Source organism: Cygnus olor, chromosome 2 (genome assembly GCF_009769625.2).
Source record: "Cygnus olor isolate bCygOlo1 chromosome 2, bCygOlo1.pri.v2, whole genome shotgun sequence".
NCBI lineage: Eukaryota > Metazoa > Chordata > Aves > Anseriformes > Anatidae > Cygnus > Cygnus olor.
This window is the reverse complement of record NC_049170.1, coordinates 137,735,955-137,761,067: the sequence shown is the minus strand read 5'-3', so window position 1 is coordinate 137,761,067 and position 25,113 is coordinate 137,735,955. Positions and strand designations below refer to the sequence as shown.

Here is a 25,113-nt window from a genome sequence, read left to right as displayed (position 1 = left end):
TCTGAGAAGATGGGGGAGGCAAGGGGGGGAAATAGCCATATAAACATCACCTCCCCTCCTTTCTTCCCATGAAGCACAACTCTGGAAACTCTGATCCTAGAAATATTTCAGCTGAGCTCACAATTCAAAAGGTTCATTAAATCCAGGATTATTACCATGAGAGAACTTGATCAGAGCAGCCAGACTGTAATGTTTAAGGGGTTCTTTATTTCCACATACCTACGTGCTTCAGAGCTCGGAGTCACATGGCGAGCATGTGAAGCCCGGACCAGCACAGCACCAAGCCTTTTCCTCTGGGGCCATCTACCGGCAAAGCAAAGCAAAGCGGTGCTGGACCGGCTTCTCGGTGTGTTTCTGCCATGGTCACTTCATCAGGTGCGCTGCAGGAGAACGGTCACGCACCATTTCTCATGGAGCTGTACTCCCAAGTCGTGTCGGAAGCCGCGGTCTTTCTGCAAGCCGGTGTGTCCCGCACGATGCCCACGGTGCGGGAGGTGGCTGCAAAGCACCTTTGGTCACGGTGGCTGGGAAAGTGCTCAAAGTCCATCCAGCTGCACTTGCAAACCTGAGAAGTGGATCTATCATTCTTGTCCGGGAAGAATTAACAGGAAAATCCTCAACAAATGAGTTCAAGCCTAAATTAACTAGATCGATCTGTAAATCTTCCCATACTTCACTTGTAGTCACAGACGTTCCCCTCCTTTCCCCAAGCATGTGTCCTATTTAAATCCAACTATGTCCCTAAATTTTAATAATTAAGGAGTTAAGGCACTCTAAATCCTTCCTCCAACAAAAAACTCCACCCAAGATTAATGTATTCACCTCAGACTTTTTCAAACAAAGCTGTGAGTGCAGGAATTAAGTTACAGGCTGATACTTAGAAAGACAAAACCGTTAACTGATCCGTATTTAGTTTTTTAAAGAACCAAGCTGAACAGTAGACTCCTGAATCAAGAATAGATTACGTTTTTATTTGTCATGATCATTTCAGGGTAAATGTTACCAGCTGGTATATATTTGTATCATGCTTCTACTAAACTACAATGTATTACTGTAAACTCGTTATTAAGCTGCTTAACTCAAGAATGGCTGGAAGTTTAAGGCTATCATTAGAAAAAGAAAAAAAGAAAAGTCCAACCAAAAACAAAACCAACTAACTAACCACCATTCCCCAACCAAATCAAATACCTTCCTCCTCTTACCTGTCCCCTGCACACTTTACAGGTTTAATGACTGTTTGAACAACATTCATAAACCCTATTGTAAATTGAGGAAAACCTCAGTCCCAGCACTTTCCATACAAAAATAAATTCATGTTTTAAGGAACCAAAATATCCCTACTTATTAACAGAAAATGTACGCTGACCCACCAAGAGCCATTTACATCTGAAAGGCTTATACTATCTTTTAAAGAGTTCTCTCTCTCTCTCTCAAAACTGAGAGAGAAATTGATATGCTTTCCAATTTAAGCGATTCAGTTGCTATGATTTAAGATTATACAATCTTTTATTTGCATTTCATTTAAGCACAGAGCTTTTCCACCAGAGTACCTCACCTGCTTTCTGTGCTAGATTTGTCTACTTAGCTCTATTCCACTGTAGCCACGGACCCAAGGAAGTGGTAAAAGCCCCTTGCTATACACACAGACCCAGATGGCACGTGCTTGTACGCGAACACTGAACTGGAAAGTTTCAACATATCAGCCATCTGACCACAAGATTTCAAAAAGGAAAAACTTGTGATTTTCTGTGTAAGGACTGTTATAGCAGCCACTGCTCTGAGGTGAAAAATGAACTATGTGCTTCTTAGAGATAAAGAAGATCACAATCGATAAGTTACTGTTACAAATCCTTAGCAGCGCAGACATCAGAAGTAATACTTGGTCTGTTTATGCATCAGCTATTTTCATGATAAAGTTACAAAGCTTTTCAATTGTTTCATACTCCTCAAGACTCCGGGACTCACAAACACCTCCTCAAATTTGAGGCATCTCAGAAAGGCCACAGAAGACATAACACACATTCTTTGGTATTTTTGGCATTCTGCTGCACTGTAATGATACTTAAACCTCAATACTAAGTCTGGCAAATCTGTACTGTAAAGATGCTGGAGTTCTTAACAAAACAAGCCCTTTTTTATCTGCTGGCTGGCCATGTAACATACAAAGCAAACCTGTCAAGCTAACAAAACCCAGTGCTTCTCCACAGCCTGCAGCCAATGAAAAATCCCCTCGAGTGACATATCCCAGGAGAGTTCTGGAGCAGTGCGAAGTAATATCTGGGAGAGTGTCTGGCCAAAGACCAAGTATGAGGTCTTCATGTTCCTCAGTTGTTTCTTTATCTAGAATGCTGGGAGGGTCACTTTCTAGAGCCTCCACATTATCTTTCTTCTCTTCCTCCTCCTCCTTTGTCTTCTTCTTCTTCTTCTTTTTCTCCTCTTTTAGCTTCTGTACTTTGTGCTTGAATATGTCACGATGCTTGGGTTCCTGAGGACCGCAGAAGAGTTTGTCTTTGCTTAAATGCAGCAAGTCATCTTCTGTTGGGATGCAAATCATGGCATGTAATTCAGGGTTCCCCTTTCTCAAGAGAGACAAGTTGACCCATATGAGAGCCCTGGGATAGCACATCAAGATTGGCAAAAAGACATCTTCAGTCATTTCCTTTTGTCCAAGTCGGGAAATAAGGCGGATTCGACGATCTTTTCCAGAAGTGGGATAGCACCAGGCTGCTACCTGCATTAGCAACTTCTTGCTCCTATTAAAAGTTTTAAAAATAAACATCAAGGATAGTTATTAACAAGTAGCACAAGAGAAATCCAGAAACTCACTTATTTTCAAGACCATGATTAAGGAAGCCCAGGGGCTTTCTGTAACCTTCCGAGCTGACGTTTGTATCACTCAGCACAAAAAGAACAGGGGTGAGTGGAATTCATGTGTTAGGGTACTTCTTAAGGAGACATACCTTATTAAAACCTGCTTTAATTGCAAACACTTTAAAACCTTCAGTGACACTCATTCAGTCCTGAACTGCCAGTATTTTCTTCCTCTAGTAACTACACAAAAACGGAAGACCTGCATTCAGACACTTTCCAAGCACTGTTGCTGCCCTCATGTGTTGCATTGAAATGCAGGAGATTCTATTTTCTTTGCAGATATTTAAGTAGTGCAAGAACCCCCTGAGATGATGCATTAGAAAAGAGTATGCAAGCTGATATACACAGCAATTTTTAAGTCACAAATATAGGCCTCAAAGCTCTGCCTGCCTAGAAGCAGGCACTGCATGTCAACTCCAAAATGTTAAACTCAAGACTGTTATATTTAAGATAATTCCTTACTTCATCTAGTCACAGTGTTTGCTGGAGAAAAACAGGACTTCCACTCAACAGCAAAATTCTGGTCCTCAGCAAAACTATTTAATCTCCTCCTCATTGTATTTGGATCAATTCATTCTCTCAACTTAATAATCAAAGCTGAGCAGATCCTTTTCCCAATTCAATTATTTCTAATAAAGAAATGACACCTCATGTGGTTGTATCATTTTGACATACCTGAGAACAACAAAGTCTCTTGTCATAGCTTCATCTCTCTCACCAAAGTTTTGGCTGCCTGGATCATCCTCTCTCTTTCTGGCACCTTCAGAGCTTGTGATTTCCATGGTCTCCTCTACCTCACCAGTCTCAGAGGAAGCTTCTTTGACCACTTCTGGTTCGGGGTCACAAAAGCCATTCCCTTCAGTCGCACAGTGCTCAGAGTGTGGGGAAGAAAGGCAGAGAAATTCTTCTGAATCGTTCATTCTTCTTTCCCAGTTCTTCGTCAGCTGCCCCCAAGGACAGATGAAAGGGGACAGAGTGCCCAGCTTGACATAATTTGCCCTTTTTGCAGGGGGACGCCTAATGATAAATCAAGTAGGTAAGAATATTTCTCTCCTAGGCCCTTATTTCAAATTAGGGCTTCAAAAGGCTAAATGCCTATTTTGCCATACTGATCTACGGTGTTTTGAAAACAAGTATTTAGAACGGAAAGCTACCTGTGCATTCACTTGGTAATCTCATTGACCAGTAACTCTGAAGTTACACTTCTAGACAACACTGTTGTATTTCTGCCCTCTACATCCTTTCAGCCATTCTGGATACTTCTACTTACTACAACTGACACCACTGCCATTTCCTCTGAATTTCTCCCACCTCTGAATTTCTCCTACTTCTCCTTCCTACTCCCAAGGGAAACTGACACCAGTTTGTCCAGAAGACACTTCTAGCTGACCCATAAGTATGGTTAAGAGTTCTACGTTTATTGCAATGAAAAAAAAAGGCAAACTGCAGAATATCTAGTATTAAAAATAGTATTTAAAAAGTTGACACTGAAATACACCCCTTTGTTCACTTTATCCTTTACCACAGAATACTGATCTAATGTTCTGCCTTTGCTTTCTCCTCCCTCCTCCCATTTGCTGCTAAGGTTGCTTGAAATAAGTTGTTACGCAGCCTTCTTACAGCCTTGTAACTGAGCATATGTCTGGAAATAGAAGGTTTTAGTTAATTTAGACTCTGCTACACAGGCCGTATTTCTGTTACGTACAGCTTGGATTTTTTTCTTTTTTAAATAATACTCGAATTTAAAACTCTAGTAAAATATCTTCATAAAGTCCAAGTCTAAATGAACACAACAACAGATAATTAAGGAACTACTTTAAGCAGCATTACTTCTTTTCCCATTCTTATGATCAGTCCTGAAATTAGTATTACCGTTTGAATTTTTCAAGAAGGGTGGCTTCCAGTTCTTTGGCAAACTGCATTCCCGCTGGGCAATCTGGGAAATCATTTGGAGTGTGAGGTGTTCTCTGATATTCAGAATGCTTTGCAGCCTCTTGCAAGCCACCAACTCGTACACCTCGATATATCTGTTATAAAAACCAAAACCCCAAAAAAGCCATGTTTGTATTGGTTCCTGGTTACTAACTGAAACAAGACATTAATATTCCTGAAGCTACTGCCTTAAAAAATTGAAAGTACTGCTTCAGCTTTCGAAAAAAATCAACTTAAGTATGGTTTCCACAGTTCTAAATGATTACTTCAACAAAAATATTAGTCACGTTCTTTAAGATTGTTTGGAAAAATAATCAACAAAAATAAATAGAATTTCACAGGTTCTGATCTTGTATGTTGCCAGGAATGTTGAGAGAACTGGACATGTTCAGCCTGAAGAAGAAAAGGCTCCAGGGAGACCTCATTGCAGCCTTCCAGTACTTAGAGGAGGCTTATAAAAAAGATGGAGAGTGACTTTTTTTCCACAAAAGCTTTAAACTAGAAGAGGGAAGATTTAGATTAAATGTTGGAAAAAAAATCTTCACTCAGAGGGTGGTGAGGCACTAGCACAGGCTGCCCAGAGAAGCTGTGGATGCCCCACCCCTGGAGGTGCTCAAGGCCAGGCTGGATGGGGCTTTGGGCAACCTGGTCTGGGGGGAGGTGTCCCTGCCCATGGCAGGGGGGTTGGAACCAGATGGTCTTTATGGTCCCTTTCAACCCAAACCATTCTATGAATGTGGTATTAATTTCATAAAATCACTGTTCAATTATTTTAATACAATAGGTGCCACTGCACCCTCTCCACTCAAAATTAGAAAGTTAACTGTAGAAAGGCACTGTAACAACCATCTAAACATTCAAAAGTAGCATACTCCTAACAGCACCAGGAAAATATTCAGCCTAACTTCAACTTTGTGTTTCAAGCTCCCCTCAAATCAGAGGCAACAGAATGTTGTCAGAACAGTGGAGATAGCCAAGCTGGAAGTGGATTAGCAGCTGGCATCAAATGAGTTCTCGTCAGAGACATATGCTCTTGGAAACACAAAACCCAAGAGCTATAGCATTAGCTTTCTTTTCATAGTCCCCACGCTTCAAGCTTCAAACTGCCACATGAGCACAATTATACCCAACAGAAGATATGGAAAGCTATTGGGGATTTTGATCCTCTGATGGTGAATCGATTACACAATGTGAAGCATGCTAAAATCAGTATTTCAAACCAAATGACATCATTTGTTGTATTTACTTGCCATTTCCAAGGAAAGTCACTTACAAAAGGAATCCAGAAAGCCATGCCCCAGCCCTTTGGGAGACAGATATCCCAGCCACTCCCCCATCCTGGTCGATCTTCTCCAGCCATTTTTCCTGGCTGTTGCACCAACAGTATGGGAATCTTAGACTCACAAGGACCCAAATCGAGCTGTGATCCAGGTACCAATAACTGGGCTCTCATTTGGTTTAAATCCTGAGAAGGAGGAGAAATTTCCCATAAGTTAGTAACCTTTTTCCCTCTTCCAGATAACGTTCTGAGACACAGACATGAGATAACTTATGACGAGGAAAAATAAATTAGAAACATTCTACACATTTGAACTGACCATCATTGAGGCATAAAATATACCTTTAGGAAAAAAAGGTAACCTTTTTTCCCTCTCTTGTAACTTCCATATTCCTTAATGGATGGCAGGTATTGAAACTCAAAAGCAAAAACTGTACAGCAAAGATGAGAAAGAAAAGCAAGTATTCCAACTTGACTCTTATAGATTTATGCACAAGACTAGACTGAGCTGGTGCTTTCAGAAAATCTGTCGATACATGGATAAAATCTGAACTATATCCAGGGAGATGGAAACAGCATTTAGTCATGAATCAGTTTTGCATGAAGCATGCTGGCACCAAGGCTTTGTCAATCACTCGTTGTTATATTTCATTGTACAGCATTATGAATACATTTATGAGAAGAACGCCAGACTGCAACTTTACACGTCCCCTCTGCATCAGCTGTTTTTGTAAGGTAAACATTACATTTCACAACAGCAGGAAGACCACAAAGACTGTGCTGATCCCGTTACATGCTAATGTAACATTTTGGAAGCATTTTGCTTTTTTACACTGTGGTGGTCAATTTGAAAGAACACAAAACTAATTTGCATCGCAAGAATATTTGGAGAGATGTTTCTGCCATATGAACTTTTTCTCTTTTGGGTTGTAATGGTGCCAAAATTTATCACCTCTTGTGACTAGATCACCTTTTCGCCCATTCAGTTGTGGGTTGCTCCTCCATTGCCAATGGAAATGTCAAAACAGAAGGTTTCAAACCTGTAAGAGCACATTTAAAGCTGTCTAGAAATCACAGGTATTACCCAGAATGACACAACACAGCGTGTTGCAGTTCACAACCAGAAGGATCTACTTAGTCTCATTTTCCTTTCTTTTTTCAGGAGAATCCACCTAGCTTTGCCAGAGGAGTAAAAGGACAGAGCCTCTCTGTGCCACTTCATCCCTTTTATCTGCTATACACGAGTTAAGGTGATGTAGGAAAATCCAATTCCAAATCTTTCAGGTAAATAAACCTCCGATGATTTAGTCCTGTGGACAATCCAGTAAAGCTTTCTTTTAAGTGAATCACAAACACTGGTTATACAAGAACATTACATAAATGCTACAGAACAGACACTTAAACTCAGCAGTTGGATACTACTACATTAGTAAACTACTGCTTTTGGAGTTGAACAAGTTTCAGGAGTCTCATATATGGACCATTAACCATTTTCTCCACAGCAATCCACCTTGTTAGTTACCTGCTCTGAAATTTTATTTTCAGTGACGTTCTTACAGATGTCCTGGTCCCAGATAAAGCTGTGAGCGCACTCAACGGGTACACCCTCCAGGTACAGCTGCCTAACTTTATCATTATCTACAAAAGAAGAGAACCTTCAAGCAAAATTCACATTTTTGCAGTTTAAATTTCAAATTATCGAAACCACTCCAATATCATGAGTACAATGAGCAAACTGGAAAAAAAAAAACACTACTGAGAGGTTAACAGTCAGAGTGTCTGGAATATATCTTAACACACATTTTTCCAAATACAGAACATGAAATAAACTACCTGTTAGTCTTAGAAGAATTAACCTTGAGTTTTCTTACAGACAGACATTTCTTAGTAAAAGTGACATCACATTTGGCAACGTTAGTTACACACTTAGGAAGCAACTTTTAATATTCTGGAATGTGGCGTTCCAGGAAAAGTATGCAGCTCACCCAGGTTTGGTAAAAAAAAAAAAAAAAAAAAAAAAAAACACAAAAAGAGCAATGTTACAAAGTCTGAAATAAGTCCTAAGCACTTTTCAGGTAAGTGAATCTGACCTTTAAAAAGTGTACATACAGGCAATATTTTTACGGATACAACTACAATGCAGTATTTATTTAGCACTAGCTTTCCACTCCCTGGATCATTTCAGGCTCTGCACTTCAAGGAAGGGTATTAGTATGTCTGCTTTGAGTATGTCTGCACAGTCCCACTGTGTGAGTGTGTACTACTGAAGATGATAACAGTTCATCATTCGGGTATTAAACCTACCTCTGCTTCAACTCCCCAGTCCAAGCAAAATTGAGAAAAACTATGGGTTAAAAACCTATAGGTTAAAAGCATTCAGCATTCCATATATGGTATGCAATGCACGCCAATCCATATTCTGAGTAAAATAATCCTTACCAAGAAATGATACAACAAAGCTATTAATAATTATGTGATTAAAACTCACTGCTCACTGAGTTATGTGATTAAAACTCACTGCTGCTCACTTCGCAATCTACAGTCTTACATATTAAAGGAACAATTTGTTTGTTTGTTTGTTTTTAAATAACCTAGCCTTTTGAAAGACAAAATTCAGGTAATTTTTCCAAAGACTTGGTGCACAGAAGATAGGGATTGTTCAGTAGTCCTAACTATACAGTAGATACTACCAAACATAATTGCAATAATTACTTGTTAAAAAAAATACATAAAGTGTCCGTAGTAATAACAGTTGCAAAAATCAACAGAAACATTTAATATGGCAACGCTCCTGATAGCCTGATGGTGCTATTAACCCGATACTTGCTAAGCGTTCTTGCTGATAAGTTACATTTACATACAATGATGAGGAAGAAATACTAAAACAGTAATCAGATTAGGGTGGCATTCCTTCAAGTTAAGAGGACTCTGCATTTTACTGTGGACATCTTCACAAAATTAATGTAAAGACTCCAAATAAATTATTACAGTTCTTAATTTAAAATAAAGATCCAAAATATAAATGTCATTTTGGGCATCCATTCCAGGTACATGCACTAGCAGGCAATCACCTAATAGTTGTTTCATTTAGAACGGCCAACAGATCTTCTCTACCCACTGGGCACAGACCTCTCCTCTACACAGCATAGAATTAAGGTTTGTAGCGGAAGGACTACAACTGCAATGTACAGCACAGCAAGATCTAGTGGAAACAGAATATTTTATTTTTTAAGGTTTCCAGTTTATTAAATCAAACAAACCAAACAAAGAAAGAGCCATGCTATGGATGACAACTAAAAATAAAATCTTTAGTCCTTGCCAATTTAGCCACAAGAATTCCTTCTGTGATCCAAAATTAAATCAATAACCTGAGGAGGAACCTGAAAAGGTTCTATGTTCCCAGAGGAAAAGCACGTTCTGTCTGGAGATACAGCAAATATCAACGAACTGAAGGAAGGAGAAAAAGACAGCAAAAACGTGAGTCGTTGTGGTAGGGAATTCCTTCCTGACTCTTAGAGATAACCAAGGTGAACGTAATTACAAGCAAATGGAAGGTAAGGGAAGGGTCTTTCCCATCTTCTGTACAGAAAGTATTTGTGAACATTAGAATCTCTTTAGGTTACGTTATTTAAACATGTTCTATTTCCTTCAACTGTAAATTTTTCACTGTAACTTTTTCTGAATTATTTTTTTTACCTCTTATCTCTATTACCACAGCTGAGATAATGCTATCCCTGTCATTCTTGGACTTCTTTAGAAATCCTATATTGTAGGGCATGATTTTTTTTTTTTTGCTTTAAAAAGCCCGTTTAATGCCTCTCTCTACAGTCCACCCAATATTCTCCTCACTACCCTAAAATCTTTAATATCATACATTCTTTTACCTTGATCTCCATTCAACCTGGAGAATCCCATCTCTCTGCAAAGCATACTGTAATTCAAACTGTAGCCTTTTCCTGTTTTCTTCACTCCACAACGTAAGATTTCTGGAGAAATAACCCTACTGATGAATAATTTGCTAATGATATTGGAAGTGAAATGTTGCAGCTAGTGCAGGAAATGAGGGAGCTGCATTACTAAGCACAGAAAGCTCAATGACAATCAGCATGTTACCTGCTTCTGCTGATGTCAAAGGTTGGTGCTCAGACAATACTGGTAGAGAAAAAGTTTTGTTTCATTTCATATTGTTGTTCGGATGTGTAGCTGATTACCTTAGCAATCTTAGAAGACAGAAGTAAGGTTAAGAGTGCTTCTATTTGAAGTTTTTCTTTCTGTCTGTGAGAAGCAGCAGCAGAAGCAAAAAAAGTACTGTTAGGGAACAGTTTCACAGTGTGTATGCGGGGGGTACCAGGAGAACCAATGCAAAGGGCTGGATACCTAAACCACTGCAAGAATGCGTTTATTGGCAAAGAATCAGGCTCTGTGTTTGCAGAAGTAACTTTAGCTCACTTATCTTTCGTGATGCATTCTCCTTATACGCATCTCATTCACTGACTGTTTCGAGGCTCCACCATACCCCATGATGAGCAGCAGAATTTGTATTCTCCCATAAGACAGCAGCAGTGTATCAAAATGTCAGAAGAGTACTTTAAAACAGAGAGAAGACTAACGCTAATTTGCGGTCATGTAAGTACTGACCGCTTGCTGGGAGGCTCGACTTCCAGAAGGCATAAACCTGCTGAGAAGGCAGTGAAAAGTGATTTATTCACAAACTCTCTATCCCACAGCCTAAAGAAATGAGGTCAGTTCCGTGAATAAACACAGCCTGAACCCATGCATATGCATTCAGGAGTGCGAGTAACTGGAAAAGACTGAAGTTACCTTTGGTTAACACATCACCCACAGGGGGAAAACTACACAGGCATTACCTTAGAACAGCTTTTTGAAAACAAAATAAAATAAAAGGGATATGGATAGATCCATGTCATTTCACAGATTTCACGTATGACAATCCACAGACAGAGATGAGGGCCGTGACTTACCTAAACTATTTGCACATCTGACAAGTGATGCATCTCTAAATTAGTAAGCATTTGCTAAGAAAATCAATTGGTTTTTACCCATTGAAGAACAAAAGACTAAAGCAAATATAGAATCTGCTACCATAAGCAGTGTCATTTCGATCTTGCTAATATTAATCCCAATAGCATTGGAATATCCAGGAAGCAAAAAGGGGAAAAAAGTGTGGAATAGAGCAAGGGTTCTTTTTTATTGCTCAGTCAACGTGACGTGTCATTAAGACGAATGGCTAGTACCATTTCTTACATAAAGGTCATCTTACCACATTACCACATCTGAGTAAGCTTATATAAAAACCAAGGCTCAGAAAGTTTATGTAGTTCTAAGGCTCATAAAAAGACTTCCTCTTACAGAAGGAGCAAATTAAAACCATTTCAATGGAATTACAGACCTCATCTTCCATCAGTGGATCAACTATCTAGAATAAAGGCCTAACTTTTTTTTTGTGGGTGTTACTGTGGAAACATTGGTAATATCATTGCCGTAGTAATGTATATACTATGTGCCAAGATTAAATTCCCTCATTATTTTTGTTTAAACAAATTGCCCTTCATAAATTTGAAGAGGAGGATAGAATCCCTTCCTGGATCACTCCCCACAAAAGAACCAGCGTAAGCAGGACAGAACCGTTTGGAAAAAATGCTGGTAAAACTGGTAAATCAAACTCAAATAACCCCTGGGAACATGTTGCTTTTGATGACATTCTTGCTGGATATTTCAGTAATCTGACTCCAAGTGTGGACAATAACAGGGTTCTGGGGAAGAGTGCAACACTAAGATCAGTATGTAGTGATGTCATTCTATACATTTATGGCTTACAAACTTCAAGTTAGAGGCGATCTTTCTGCATCAAATGGCCTTTAATAGTTTCTCCTCCGTTTATTTAATGGCTTTTTAAACTCCTGCAAATCCACCAGGCAATCAAGGAGGTTGATAGGAACAAAGAACAAATACAGTTGATAGATGGCGGCAACAAAATGTGCAACAAAACCACATGCTCCAACAAGATCACAAACTAAGCTGCACATAGTTTCCAGTCCTGAAACAGTAAACAGTGTGAAGAATGGATAATGCTTGCAGATAGAGAATAGATACAAAACATATTTTGCACAGTAACTGATTATGCCTAGGCTTCCTTTTATTAGTACAGATGCAATTTCACTTTTTCTACAAAAACACTAAGAATCAAAAGCATGTGAAGGCTTTCCTCGACTAGAAAATTGTAAAAGTATCCGAGTTTAATAAACTAACATGGATAGATTTTCCAGAAGTTTTTCAAAAATGTAACTTCTCTTAGCTACTTGAACAAGTAAACCCATTATGGCAGAGATACAGCACTGGTAGTAGCTGTCACATAGTCAACTACCAAGTCTGGATGGGAACAACAGTCTTTGGAGAGTAACAGTAGCCTCTCTTTTCAACTAACGCTTGAGGCTGAGAGGAGAGCGGTACTTATACCTCAGTCTTGAGGTTTCTAAGTAGGAGAGATGACCTACCACACCATAAGATTTAGCCACTGCACATCTAATGGGTACACAGCAGATTGTGAATAACCCTCTAAGTCATCCCACACAGCATTAGGAAGTCATTCAGGTGGGAAACATGGAGAACGGCAGCCATTCCTGTTCCCTCCCTACTGCTTCTTGTAGCAGGGCTGTTCTCTCCCTTTCTGCTCCCTTACCATGACGTCCTTTTGATTTTCTGTTAGAAGACAGCTGTATTATCTATCTTCCTTCATTCTTCTGCTTACTTTTAACCTATCTGGTAGGGATGTGTCTGTGCAACATCAAGTCCTTTAGCAGGACCTAAATTAAAAGGTATCTCACACAGTTTACTTTTTCTTGCTAGCTGATCAAGGGCTTTCTCCCTCACCTGAATAGAAGTCAGAGAGGGGAGGTAATATTTTAAGCTTATGATAAAATAAAATTTAAAAAAATCTCAGAAAGGAACCAGAAAGTGACGCCAGATTTTCTGAATGTTTGTGGTTTAGAAGATTTTTTTTGCAAGTAGAAAGACCTTGAAGATGGCCATTTCTAGCCAGCCAAAGAAAGACAGGCATAGGTACCTACTTCCTCTTGTCTCCCTGCCTTACATCATTACTTCTTTACCGTGTCTCTCCTTCCTGAGGGACAACCATCTCTGGCAGTGGGACAGAAACTGCTATGTGCCTTTTCCAATGCTTAGAAGCCTTCCACTGAACTCGCCTTCTTGAACGCATCTTCACAGACATGACAAGCAGAATGAAAGGGAACAGACTACTTCTTGTGGTCGCTAACTCCTTTACCAGCTCAAACAAGTCTCTGTAAACAAGTGGTGTATAGCTCACCTTACTCCTCAGGACGAAGGAACCAAAGTAGAGGTCACGTATGCAGCAACATTTCCAACACGAACATTAATGATGAGAATGTAGCTAAGCAGAACTAATAAACAGAATAAAGGCTGTTCTACATACAGAGGTTAAAATAGGAGGATATAAGAAAACCTGAATAGGAAGAGTTGTGCTAAAAGAGAGCTAAAAGATGGTAACCTAAATCAGCATTCAGCCTGGTTTTCAGTGAAAGCTAAGGCTAGATTATTCTAGTATCTAGTAAACACACCATCAAGGAAACGAAGTATTTTGAAGTCTCTGGCAACTTCACTTGTCTTGTTTGCTAGCTGACTATTCTGCTTCTCATACTAAGTTAGCCAGGCTGTGTCCAATCAACCTAATTGTAAATGCCTACACAGCACTGTACACAAATCCCATTGTGTATGTTCTTGCACATTTTTCAAGGACGTTCAAATCCAACTGATTTTGTATTTTGCACTGAAACGTTGTGCAAGTCAGCACTGAAATGAGTCTACATAGTCACCCATGCATCTTTTGTTTTCAAGGAAGACTACCGTCTTGGCCATTGGAAATACTAACCTTGCAATTTATTTTTTTTCTCTCTAGTGAATTTGCAAATGTCACCATTCAAACACTATAAACCAGAAACAGCAGGCATCTTCTTGGAGAGAGACACAGCACCTGGAAGACTGAATACTGAACAGAAACTGAGCATCTTTTAGCACCTGGTTGGCCTTGCCAGGATTCGAACCTGGATCATCTGTATGGTCAGACAGAGGCTTCCACTGAGCACAAGACCAGCTTTGGTGCACATCCCTCCCTCACAATTGCTGTTCTAAGACCTATGCACCCTATGCAATTTTCAGGCTGCTTCTGTTCTGACAAGGCATGTAGAAAGAGGAAGGAAACATTCTGAAAGCTAATGCTAGAGGAAAACAGCAAGGAAAAAAAATCAGTAGAATATGACAGTAAATGAAAACAGAAGTGTAGAAAGAAACTGAATCTCTTGCCTTTGGCAGTTTCACGCACATTATAAGCAAGGCATTTTACCTTGGTATTTTTCAGGGTCTGGCATGGCTTTTCTCTTCTTTTTTGGCAGATTTACTCGAGGATCTCCAACAGTGAGGCCCAATATTGTACCTGGTGGCATTTCTGATGGTGAACTTATCCCTTTAAAAATACACAGATGAACACTGCCATGAAACCGCAAATAAATTTGCAATCTTCTTCTGCACTGTTATCTTGTGCATTTTTGCCTGCAGGGATGTGACACCACTAGAAGCCAGAGATGCAAGCCAGAGTACTCAATTTAGCATGTTTTGAAAACTCACCAATGCTTGTTAAACGTCCAATAACAAAAGACAACAATAGCAGCATAAGACTTAGTCTGCAATTATACTTATGCTTAGCATAGAAATGAGGTCACTCGCTCAACTTACAGACTCAAATTCATCCTTTACGTTTGGCACAACTCTGAAGTAACAAACCTTTCTTTTCTACTTTTCTTCCAGAGAAAGGGAAAAAAAATGTAATTAAGTTTTACCTCATCTTGTCCAATCTGAGGCTTAACTGCTTCAGACTGGAGAGCTTGAGTATAATTTCAGATCTAACACCACCAGCTCTTTATCTGCTTTCAGAGCTAGAAACTAAGATGTTGTTTACTTTGTATTTTACATCTCAGCCTTGTAAACAAATGTTCATTAGGAACAAAAACATGCAAAGCAAGACAAAATGCTTTCACTTTGAGCAGGAGTCTACCATGTTATCTGAGGAGGCAGTTTACAACTTACTGTCTTACGTGTGTGTATATATGTGAGTGATATAGTCCAACATAAACTATATCCCATCAACAATTTCAAATCCAAGTTCACAAAGGCAAGAAACAAGACTTATCTGTTTAAGAGTTTGGACTACACAGAGGACTTAATGTTCCCTTAAAAAAAAAAAAACATCAGCGTAGCTATCCTCAAACCTTTGACATGTCACGGTAATTACCTAAATACATGCTCACTGGCATCACTATCTTGATGAACAAAAAAAAAAAAGCCCTTCCAAATCTAAGCCAGCTTGTTAGCATGCCAGTTTTAACCGCTAGAACCTAAAAGTTTTCCCTTCCTCCCATATCACCCATGCCCAAATACCTTCTAATAGCTCAAAGATAGCAGTTTGACGTTGATGAAGAGATACTTTTTCAGAGTCCTTGCAGTTTTCTACCCACCAGTTATTCAGTTCCGATTCTGAATCTGCCATCTCCTGGAAAACAACACCATCTAATTAACTCAAGTAGTAATTTAGTATTTTCTATCAGTATGAATTCAATCTCAGTTTGCCTTAATCACTATGATTACTTTCTTCCGGGTTTCAAACCAAAATCATTTATTTCTGATGCAGCTTATTCCTATATTCCACTTTATAATACCCTCCAATAAGCACGTTCAATTTAACCTGTGTTCCAAAAGTAAACAAAGCAATCCACAATCCTTCCTAACTCTGTAGCCAGTAATTTCCTATAGAAAGCCAGAAATTTCATGGCCTCCTCATGTTTGCTGCAAGAGACAACAAAATCCCACATTGAAACCACAGAGATGCCACGCGCCAAGAGGTGGACAAAATACTAAAGCCTGTAGAAATTACACATTTGATTTAAAATACAAGTCTTCTATACTTTTCATGCCTTGCTCTACAGAGTGCTCTAGCTTGTTGCTTGAGAAACATGATCTATAGATTGCCAAAGACAGCATGAATTATTCTAGACCTCTCAACACAATGTGTCACTACTAAACTTTCAGAGCCCACTCAATAGTGTCATAGCTTCCGTGTTCTTCCTACCCCCACTTGAAGTCCATACAGAGTTCCTCCTGAGATCAGCATCAGTCAAGGGGCTCAATATAGAGAAGCTAACAGAGTAAAAATACTTATTTTAAAGGCTAACCTGTGTAAGGCTAGACAGTCTGTGATTCTTTCTAGCAAAAAGAAGTTTGTGCACCCTAGAAACCTTATTAAAGCTACAGTAGTATCCAACTTGCTATTTTCCTTACTGTTTGGAGCGAAGCAGCTTTCAGGGTCTCTGTAAGGACACAGTGTGATAGCGGGCCGATCAGTCGGTATCTGAGAATCTCCATAGTTCGATCACTGAAACAGAGGGAAGTTTCACGTGAGTGTATGCTTGTACAGCACGCTTTTTTCCCCCAGTACTTTGTTAAGCTATAATCCATCTACTATTAACTGGTTATAGGTCACAGTTTCTGACTCTACTATGAACAAACCTGATCACAACACCAGTAGTCTGTGAGATCCATGAGTAGGACTGCAATGGATCTCTAGTGCCATCACCAATTATTTTTTTCACTGGCACAGTTTTTTCTCCTTCTTTATCCTCTTTCTTTCTTTTTTTGCCAAGGCTCACAATGACATCCATTTGTTCTTCCTCTTGAACTGACGTTGTAACTGGCTCAGGAATACAGACTTTTTCAGGCTCTGAGCACTGAAAAATTTCTTTTAACTCATTCAGTATGTCCTAAAGAGAATTCAAAAGTTTGGATTAGGAGGGTGAACAGGGCATTACAAAGCTTAAGTACAATTTTAAGAATTATACTCTAGCATTTTATTTTCTTATAAGGATTTAAGGGAATGATCTTCATTCTGCTTAAATCCATGCCTTACTATCAAGTGCTGAATGTAATACTGTTGCCAGGAAATTACTGTCACTCAAATTAATGGAAGAAAAATTGCAAGTGTACAGTTTATTTTATTTACTTATTGAAGTTCATAGCTAAGAAGCAGATTATGATTACCTGTGATGACAGCAACCAAACAGCCCATCATGGGTGGCAGTGGGAAGGAAGCAAATCAAGCAACAGCACATTGCGAACGTACCCCAAGGAAAGTGTCACTAGAAAAACTTGAACAAGCTCACAACAAAAAAACTCAGAGGCATGCACCTTAAGAACAAGGTTGCAGAACACAAATATAGTCAGTGTGAAAACAGTGCTGTAATTTTTAATTCCTAAGGCCAAGTACTACATCCATCTCTTCTACACCTTTCAGAAACTATCTCCAGCATAAGGAATAGATAATGCATGAACAAACTGGAATTCAACTATGAAAAACAAAATACCTGTTTGAGAGCTGGATGCATCCAGATCCATAACTGTCTGTTTTCAGTCCCATCCCTGGGTTTCCAAATAAACGTAACGGGACCAAGCGTATCCTCAGGATAGTGATCTGCTCGGTAAAGATTCAGGGAACCCTGGAATCTTCCAGACAGACAGCGCGCCACTCCAAATGTCAATCCTGAAGAAGAAGATACTTATTGAAAAACAAAATTGTTTAAGAAACAAAAAAAAAATGAAGTTCAGTCTGGCTGTTAAGGCAGTACCAAATAAAGAAGACAATAATAATTCATTTATTACAAGACAAATGAAAATAAGAAATCGTGGTCCTAGTATAGGACATTTTAATCACGTTTTCCAACCAAAAATCACAACTAAGTATCAACTGTTATTACTTCTCAGATTGCTGGCATATTCAGAAGGGAAAAGGATGAGTCAACCTTTGGTCTGTTCAGAATCTTAACTTTATTTCAAACTAGTTAAATTTTACCTGTGTCAACACTACATATTCGAGCAAGTTGCTTCAGAAGCTCATTCTCTTTACCAGTCAACTCCAGGCAACAGTAATATGATAAATCCTGAAACAACAGAATAGTGGTAAAGTGAGAATAACTCTTGAAAGTGAACCTGGCAAGGAAAAATCAGATGGAGCTCCATGATTTACGCTGTAGTAGTATTTTTTCATTCACTGAAATCTGAGTCAAAGAGAAAACATTCTCCTTTCTAACTTAACATTGCTAGTTAAAGGACAGCCGTCAGACATTTCTCGTTCAAGAAACGACCTTCCCCTTGAACCAAGGAATCAGAAAGGTCACACAATAAAGCACCTGTCTTCAACAGCACCCTGCTCTGGAAGAAGATACAGGGATTCACTTAATTTCTAAGCTCTTATGGTTGAAAATGGAGTGTTTCAGTCACAGTTACCTTTTTAATACATAAGACTCTTCTATAGGCTCACCTTGTTCTCTTTGATGCTCACCACCTTTCATTGCAGTTATGAAATTATCCATTTCATAGTTAGCAGTTATTAACAGCTGACACAACATTACTTCAAAGAGACAGAAACACTCATAACTGAACAGTTGATTACTTCAACTTTGCAAAATAACAAAGAAAACATATGCAAACGTGGTACCTGAAGAAGGCAGTGATTTGTCATGGCTCGGTAGCAAGCCCTGTAGCACTTCTCTGTAGGGCTGTCTCCTAAACAGTATCCCCATTTTTTTACCATATGAAATCTCTTTGCATGCCAAATATGCGTTTCCAGCCAAATATTCTTTCTTTGCCTGCGATTAAACTCTGCTACCAAATTCACGTGGCGCCTTCTAGCTTTGCGACATTTAGTCTTCGACTGTTCTTTTTTCTGATGTACAGCCTTCTCTGCCTGTTTTTAAAAGAGAGGACATCGAAGTAAATCTCAAAAGGACAAACTTGTGTTGAAGTAAAAGGTTAACATATACAAGGATACAGAAAGCATTAGCGTAATCTAAACTATACTTTATCCTGATGTTATTTCTCCATAATTCTACCACTTCATTTGAGGGTAACTAACAGATGGAAATTTTATATGCAAGCCCCATCCATACAAGCACATCAAAGTTTGACTTGAACCCACAGTTAAACCAAAATCCCCAGACGTTCAGAAACTTACCAGTGAACAGTAAGATCTGTTGGGTGGTGAGGCCCTGGCACAGGCTGCCCAGAGAAGCTGTGGATGCCCCATCCCTGGAGGTGCTCAAGGCCAGGCTGGATGGGGCTTTGGGCAACCTGGTCTGTGGGGAGGTGTCCCTGCCCATGGCAGGGGGTTGAAATTAGATGATCCTTAAAGGTCCCTTCCAGCCAAAACCATTCTGTGATTCTGCTACTTTCTGTGCAAAGTTTTTGGCCAACATCAGTATATCCACGTGAACAAAAGAACATGATACTTGGAAAACCTCGAAATCTGAGCTTGTACAGAAGCAGTATGGACTCAAAGACTGGCAGGTAGGACCCGAGGATTGTTAGTCTCTACAATGTGTAGAAGCAAACAAGAAAGGGCCGTTGGTGATGTCAAACCAAATTGCTGGTAACGACCCAGTCAAGAATAGAATCACTAAGAGCGAATGCATGGCTGAAGAGGAAAGCTTGCCTCTCCAGTTTTTATTTGTCTTTCTGTGAAGAGAAGTAGCAGAAAGAAATAGGGACTCTAGGGGAAAAATAAATAAACAAATACTTCTTACGATGCCCATTGTGGGCTCGCCAAGAAATGGCTGACAACAGACCATTGGTTGTAAGGGTAACAGCAGAGGAATGGAAACGCTAGAAAGTTACTGCCCTGAGCAGAGGAAACACTGAAATGACCCACGATGTCAAGACAGACAGGCACAGAAGAATAAAACAAGTTCCAAGTCACGATCACACTCACGTGATTGCCTGCAGAAAAGGCAATAGAAGCCACTGGGACAATGGTACGTAACTGGTTTGTTCAGAAAGACAACTAGAGAAAAAAGCGGTGTGGTACTGTAGACAAAAAACGCATTTGTCTTCAAACTTGTGAAGAAGTAAGAGATAGTCTAGGTAAGTTTTTGCATGAAAGTGGTCATGTTAAAAGATCTAAGAAAACAAAGTAAGTGCTGGAGAATCAGAACAGCAACTTTGAAGAAGCAGACTTCAAACACTGAAAACTAATAGGCAGAACGTTTAGAAAGAGAAATGGCTCAGAAGACACAAAAGCTCCAAGAAACCATGAAACAAAAAACCTGCGTAGGCACACAAACTACGCCAAAAGACCCGAAGAGAGAGAATAGAGCATAAGAAATACAGCTGCATGACCTCAAAAATCCAAGAATCATACGAGTGAAAACAAGGATGGATAAGAGTGAGTATATACAGAGAAGTTAGAAATGCCTCCACGTGAAATGAGTTAATAAAGTAGGACAAAAAAGAAGAAATATAAACATGAAAGAAATCTAGATTAACAAGGACAAAATGTGTAACCATGCAAAACAGCCCATGCTGCTTATGCCAAACTGGATAAAATCTCATCATGACTAACAAAGCAAAAAGAATGCCAACCAGAGCAATAAAAAAAAAAAAAAAAGAGATGCAGGTTATGAAGGTCTAATAAACCACACCCTAAGGAACATGAGCAGAAGTACTTGAAGCAATTTCTGAATCATGAAACTTTGGGAACTCAGAAGGAAGGGTTAAGATCTCATAGAACTTGAAAAAGGCAAAGCAAGGGGGAGAAAGCGTGCAAGAAATATGTCAATCAACCAACCTTAACGCATAGAAAACTTATCAGGAAAACTCATTTGATCATTTTAAGAAGCGTCCAGAGAAAGCATAGTGATCAACGACAAACATCAGACGGAATCAGACAGATACCTTTTTTTAAAATACATATGAATGCCATAGTGTATTAGGAGCAAGTAGCTACACAGGAGCATTCTGACTAAATGCTGAGATGCTGCTCCAAAATGAGTTTCATGAGCAACCAGAAATACTCATTAGCAGGTCTGAAGCTGCATGCAGCTGCCAACTACTCCAGCGTATGTCAGAACTGTAACACATGAGCAATTGCAGGAATGAGCTGTGATGGTTTGAGTCCAGCAGGGTCACATCTCAAAGCAGTGGTGTGGGGTGCAAGCTAGGCAGGTGTTATTCAGGACTCCTGGAACCCAGATTCACCGCCCAAAGAAACCCTCCTGCAGTAAGGGTTCTATCACTACTCCAGTAACTTTTCAAGTTGTCCAATAATCACAAAGACAAGTTGTTAGTGAGATCTACCTGAGCTACCATCTAAAACTGAGAAGTTTCTGCATTTTGGATCCAAATATCAGCCAAAGTTTGTGTACCCACAGAAGTTCTGCAGACCAGCTCAGGTCTAAACATTAATAAACGTACAGCTGAACACCGTACATCAGCTATGCCCACGATACAGTTTATCAAATACTATCAAAACACACTTATACCTCTTTCCTGGCAATCTCTTGCAGCCTCCTGGGTAGGCGTTTAATATTGTGACTCATAGCTCGCCTTCGCATGTGCCTAGGTAGCGTCTGGAAAACTAGCGAGTTTGAAGACTTCTGCGTAACTGCTTTCAACATGGCTTTCATCTCAGCAGCACGAGCTTGAGCAAAGGTAGACACTGCAATGAAAAGAACCGTATCAGAGCACGACAAACGGCAAAAATCAAAGAAGGGGACGCTACACAAATTCCTGAACTCCAGCAGAGTATTTCTGCTACATCCATCCGATTACTTCTTGAGGTAAAAGAAAATACTGTGTACTGTCTATTACTGAAGTAATAACTATTCTTCAGATATTCTGAAGCTTACATATTTATTTAAGCACATACTTGGACATGAATGACTCTAAAAAGCTGTGGTGTAACCAACAAGTTCTATTTGCATCAGGTACTTCCTTACTAGATTAGAGCAGCGATGTTTTCAGATGGTACTAAGAGAGATGTAAAAGCTTCATCATGGAAAAACAGGAAGCAGTAGTCGCATTACATACTGTTTTAAAATGATCAAATAAAGAGCCAGAGGTTGATTTTGTTTTATACTTACAGAAGTGTATTCATTATCATAGCACTGCCACATTTTGAAAAACCAATTTGTCTCTTTGTTCTCCTAAACAAATATTCTGTTAGAAGAAAAACTGTCTTTAACTCACATCATGAGCATAAACAGTTTCACTGGCTACATTAAAAACAGATGACTGTCAGTACTCATTTTATTGGTAAACAGAAAGCAAAATGCACACCCCTCATCACAAGTAAGTGCAATTTTTCAACTCAGAAGTCTGAAAGGACTCACTGAACAACATCTGGTCGTTCATTCTGGTACACAAGCATATCTGTATTTTGGAGAAAATCAGGAAAAACAGAAGACCAAATGGACACACCGAACACAGCATCAGTTCTGATTTTTGCTATTTCACAAAACCAAAGACAGACAGCGCACAAATAGCAGCAGGTTGCCCTGGAAATTCTGGCCTTTTTTTGTATATACAAACCTGTTATGTATCTAGGTATTTCCTCAGAAGCACTATGGTGTCCTCCTTGCCATCCTCCTCCTCTCCCTCTGCCTCTCTCTCCTCTATTTTGTTCTCTGGGAAAATACTGGTCTTTCCTGTAGGGAGGCCCCGATGACTGATGCGCAAATTTCTGCTGTTGATACTGCTGCTCGGAACGAACATCTCCTGAAGGGTTTAGAAATGAACAGAGGTAACAGAAATACAAAGCCATCTGAGCAATGGATAATGCTAAACAATCTTTTCTAATACGACTGCATTACGCACTCCTCCTACTATATTTAACATGTACCTGAAAAAGCCATGAGAAAACAGAATTAAGTTCTTTTTCATCAGAAGAAACAAAAAATTTGCGCTGCCCAGCAGCAAGCTGCAGTAGATTAAGGAGCTTCTACACATTTTGAAAATGGTACCCAACCCAGACTTTACCTCTAATGCTCTATCAGGCCTAATACGGAAGACCTGATCAAAATCAGCCTCTACTGACCGCCATCAGTAGCGATTCTTATTATTGTCTAGTCAGGGTTTTAGTATGACACCAGCAAAGGTAATATTTTTCCCATAACCGTATGTATTTTTGTCTAGCATCTTCTAGCTTAAATAAGACTCATGCATGTATTTCTGTTACAGCAGTAAATAAATTCAGCACGATACGTTTATGTTGGTGCAGTAAATTACAGTGCACACTCTTCTGGTGCAGGCATCTACATCAACATCAAAATTAAATAACAAAAATCTAGAGAAATACCCTTCAAGAGGGACAAGCACCTTAACAGCATTTCAAGGAAGTTTAAGAGAGCCTTGAAGTCCATAGCGAAGGACGAGCTTATACTCAACCTACGCAATTAAATCTTGGTTAGGATTTTGGGTGCAACTTGATATAAGGCTGTCAGGCAGCTCATGCTGGGTATCTGGACTAAAAAGAGCCCCCACAGCCATTTTTTCCAACCCACTCACTGCACCAAGTCAAGTACTAGCAGGAACGCAGGGCCATACATTTCAGGGAGCCCCTCCACTGATAATCATCCTGTGTCAGAGGGAATGGGCAGAAGATTTAAAAAAAAAAAAAAAAACAGTTTTCAGGTTGATGAGCTTCTTAAACAAGTTTAACGTATTGTCCCATAAATTCTGCCACTGGCATGAGGAACACACAGCCAGGAGGAGCAGATACCCCTCCAGTAGCCTCAATATAAATGAGCTTAGAGCAGCAAGGAACTTCCCTCTTCTATTTCAAGCAATTGTGAAACTGAAGTTTCACGTTCAGCAAGAATGCTGTTCCAGCTCCTATAACCAGCTCAGAAGCAACCACGCATTATGCAGCAGTGCAGCAATTCAGATTGAAATATATATATATATACACACACATACACACTTTGGGATAGAAAGAAAAGTAAGTTCTCATGTGGAATAACTCCCTGATCTGAGTTTGCCACGTGGCTGCGAGCAGCACCATCCAGACAGTGAGGTGAGGGTGGGGAGGAAGTAGCTGGGAGAGAGGGATGGAGGCTGGAGCCAGCAAATTTGTGGAGACCTACAGCCCAAGTCAACTGAAAGAGGAGAGCCGAATGGCAACTAACTCATATCACTAATGCACCTTCCACTGTTAGGTTCGCCTAAAAATGGAGGAACCGAATATTTCAATAAGATGGAAGAAGAGTGTTTCAAAAGGTAGTGACTGATTTAATGCCCAAAGAAAAATCAGGTGATTTCAGGTATTACATAGATTCATAGTTTTATAACTCTTCTGTATTTTTTTCCTTGTTTCTGCAGAACTAGCCCCATAAAACCAAGATACTCAATAACACTACAGAATAACGTTATGCATATGCTTTTCAGTAGGACAGAAAATTACAACCACGTAATCTTTTAAGTTCCTTACTAAAAGAAAAAGGCAGAAAGCAGTGTTTAATCCGATAGCACTGCTTTGAGGACATTGCAAACCCCCCAGCCGGGGCTGGCCATAATTTGCTGCATCATCCTGTCTGCCTCAGCACCGTCCACTCGATATGCAGGAACATTTAAACATCACTTTTTCACCCCAAAATAGAGAGGCAACGCGCCAACCTCCGAATGCTGCTCTCTTTGTATTTTTTCCCCAAAATAATATAGGTTAAAATAAAAGGAGTCTAAGCCTGACTGAGGCGTATGGTCCAGGGCGTGAGGTGACACACGCAGACCAGGGGGCAGCGGGCAGGTCCCCCCTGAGGAGCCGTGAGGGAGCCGTGAGGGGGCCGTACCTGGGGGCGGGCAGGGCCTGGGGCCGCCGGCGGGCACGGGTCCCGGCTCAACAGGCATGGTGACGCTGGCCGGCTGGTTCCTCATCTTCTTGGCCCGCTTCTTCTCCCTCGCGCCGGACATGGCCGCCGGGGGTGAGAGGACGCACACGGGGAGGGGGGGGAGGAGGACACGCGGTGCCGGTAGCGGCCCCGGTGCACGCCGCGGCCTCGCCTCACCACACGCCGCCTCCCGAGCACCACAGTGCGCATGCGCACCGCGCCGCAGCCTCCTTCCTCGGACTACATCTCCCATAAACCCCTGCGGCGCGGGGCAGG

At 40.2% G+C, this 25,113-nt stretch overlaps 1 protein-coding gene across 1 annotated transcript; it reads right to left on the bottom strand.

Moving 5' to 3' along the window:
* Positions 1-187: 187 nt before the first annotated feature.
* Positions 188-25,090, bottom strand: POP1 (POP1 homolog, ribonuclease P/MRP subunit). The gene is made up of 15 exons (XM_040546618.1): positions 24,799-25,090; positions 22,544-22,729; positions 21,496-21,671; positions 18,678-18,926; positions 18,033-18,120; positions 17,548-17,723; positions 16,697-16,947; positions 16,469-16,562; positions 15,572-15,683; positions 14,481-14,600; positions 7,605-7,720; positions 6,077-6,268; positions 4,744-4,898; positions 3,547-3,888; positions 188-2,753 (listed from the first exon to the last, which is right to left on the bottom strand). Exons 1-15 carry the CDS (start codon positions 25,088-25,090, stop codon positions 2,063-2,065), a joined length of 3,240 nt encoding a protein of 1,079 aa, XP_040402552.1. The 3' UTR covers positions 188-2,062.
* Positions 25,091-25,113: the final 23 nt, after the last annotated feature.

Excerpts from the sequence above, each read along its gene's own strand:
- POP1 (XM_040546618.1), bottom strand. The coding sequence starts at position 25,090 with ATGGGAGATGTAGTCCGAGGAAGGAGGCTGCGGCGCGGTGCGCATGCG. Across the intron at positions 21,672-22,543 it reads AATACCTAGATACATAACAG|TGTCTACCTTTGCTCAAGCT; the intron begins GTTTGTATATAC and ends TTTTCATTGCAG. Across the intron at positions 7,721-14,480 it reads AGACCCTGAAAAATACCAAG|ATAATGATAAAGTTAGGCAG; the intron begins GTAAAATGCCTT and ends CTTCTTTTGTAG.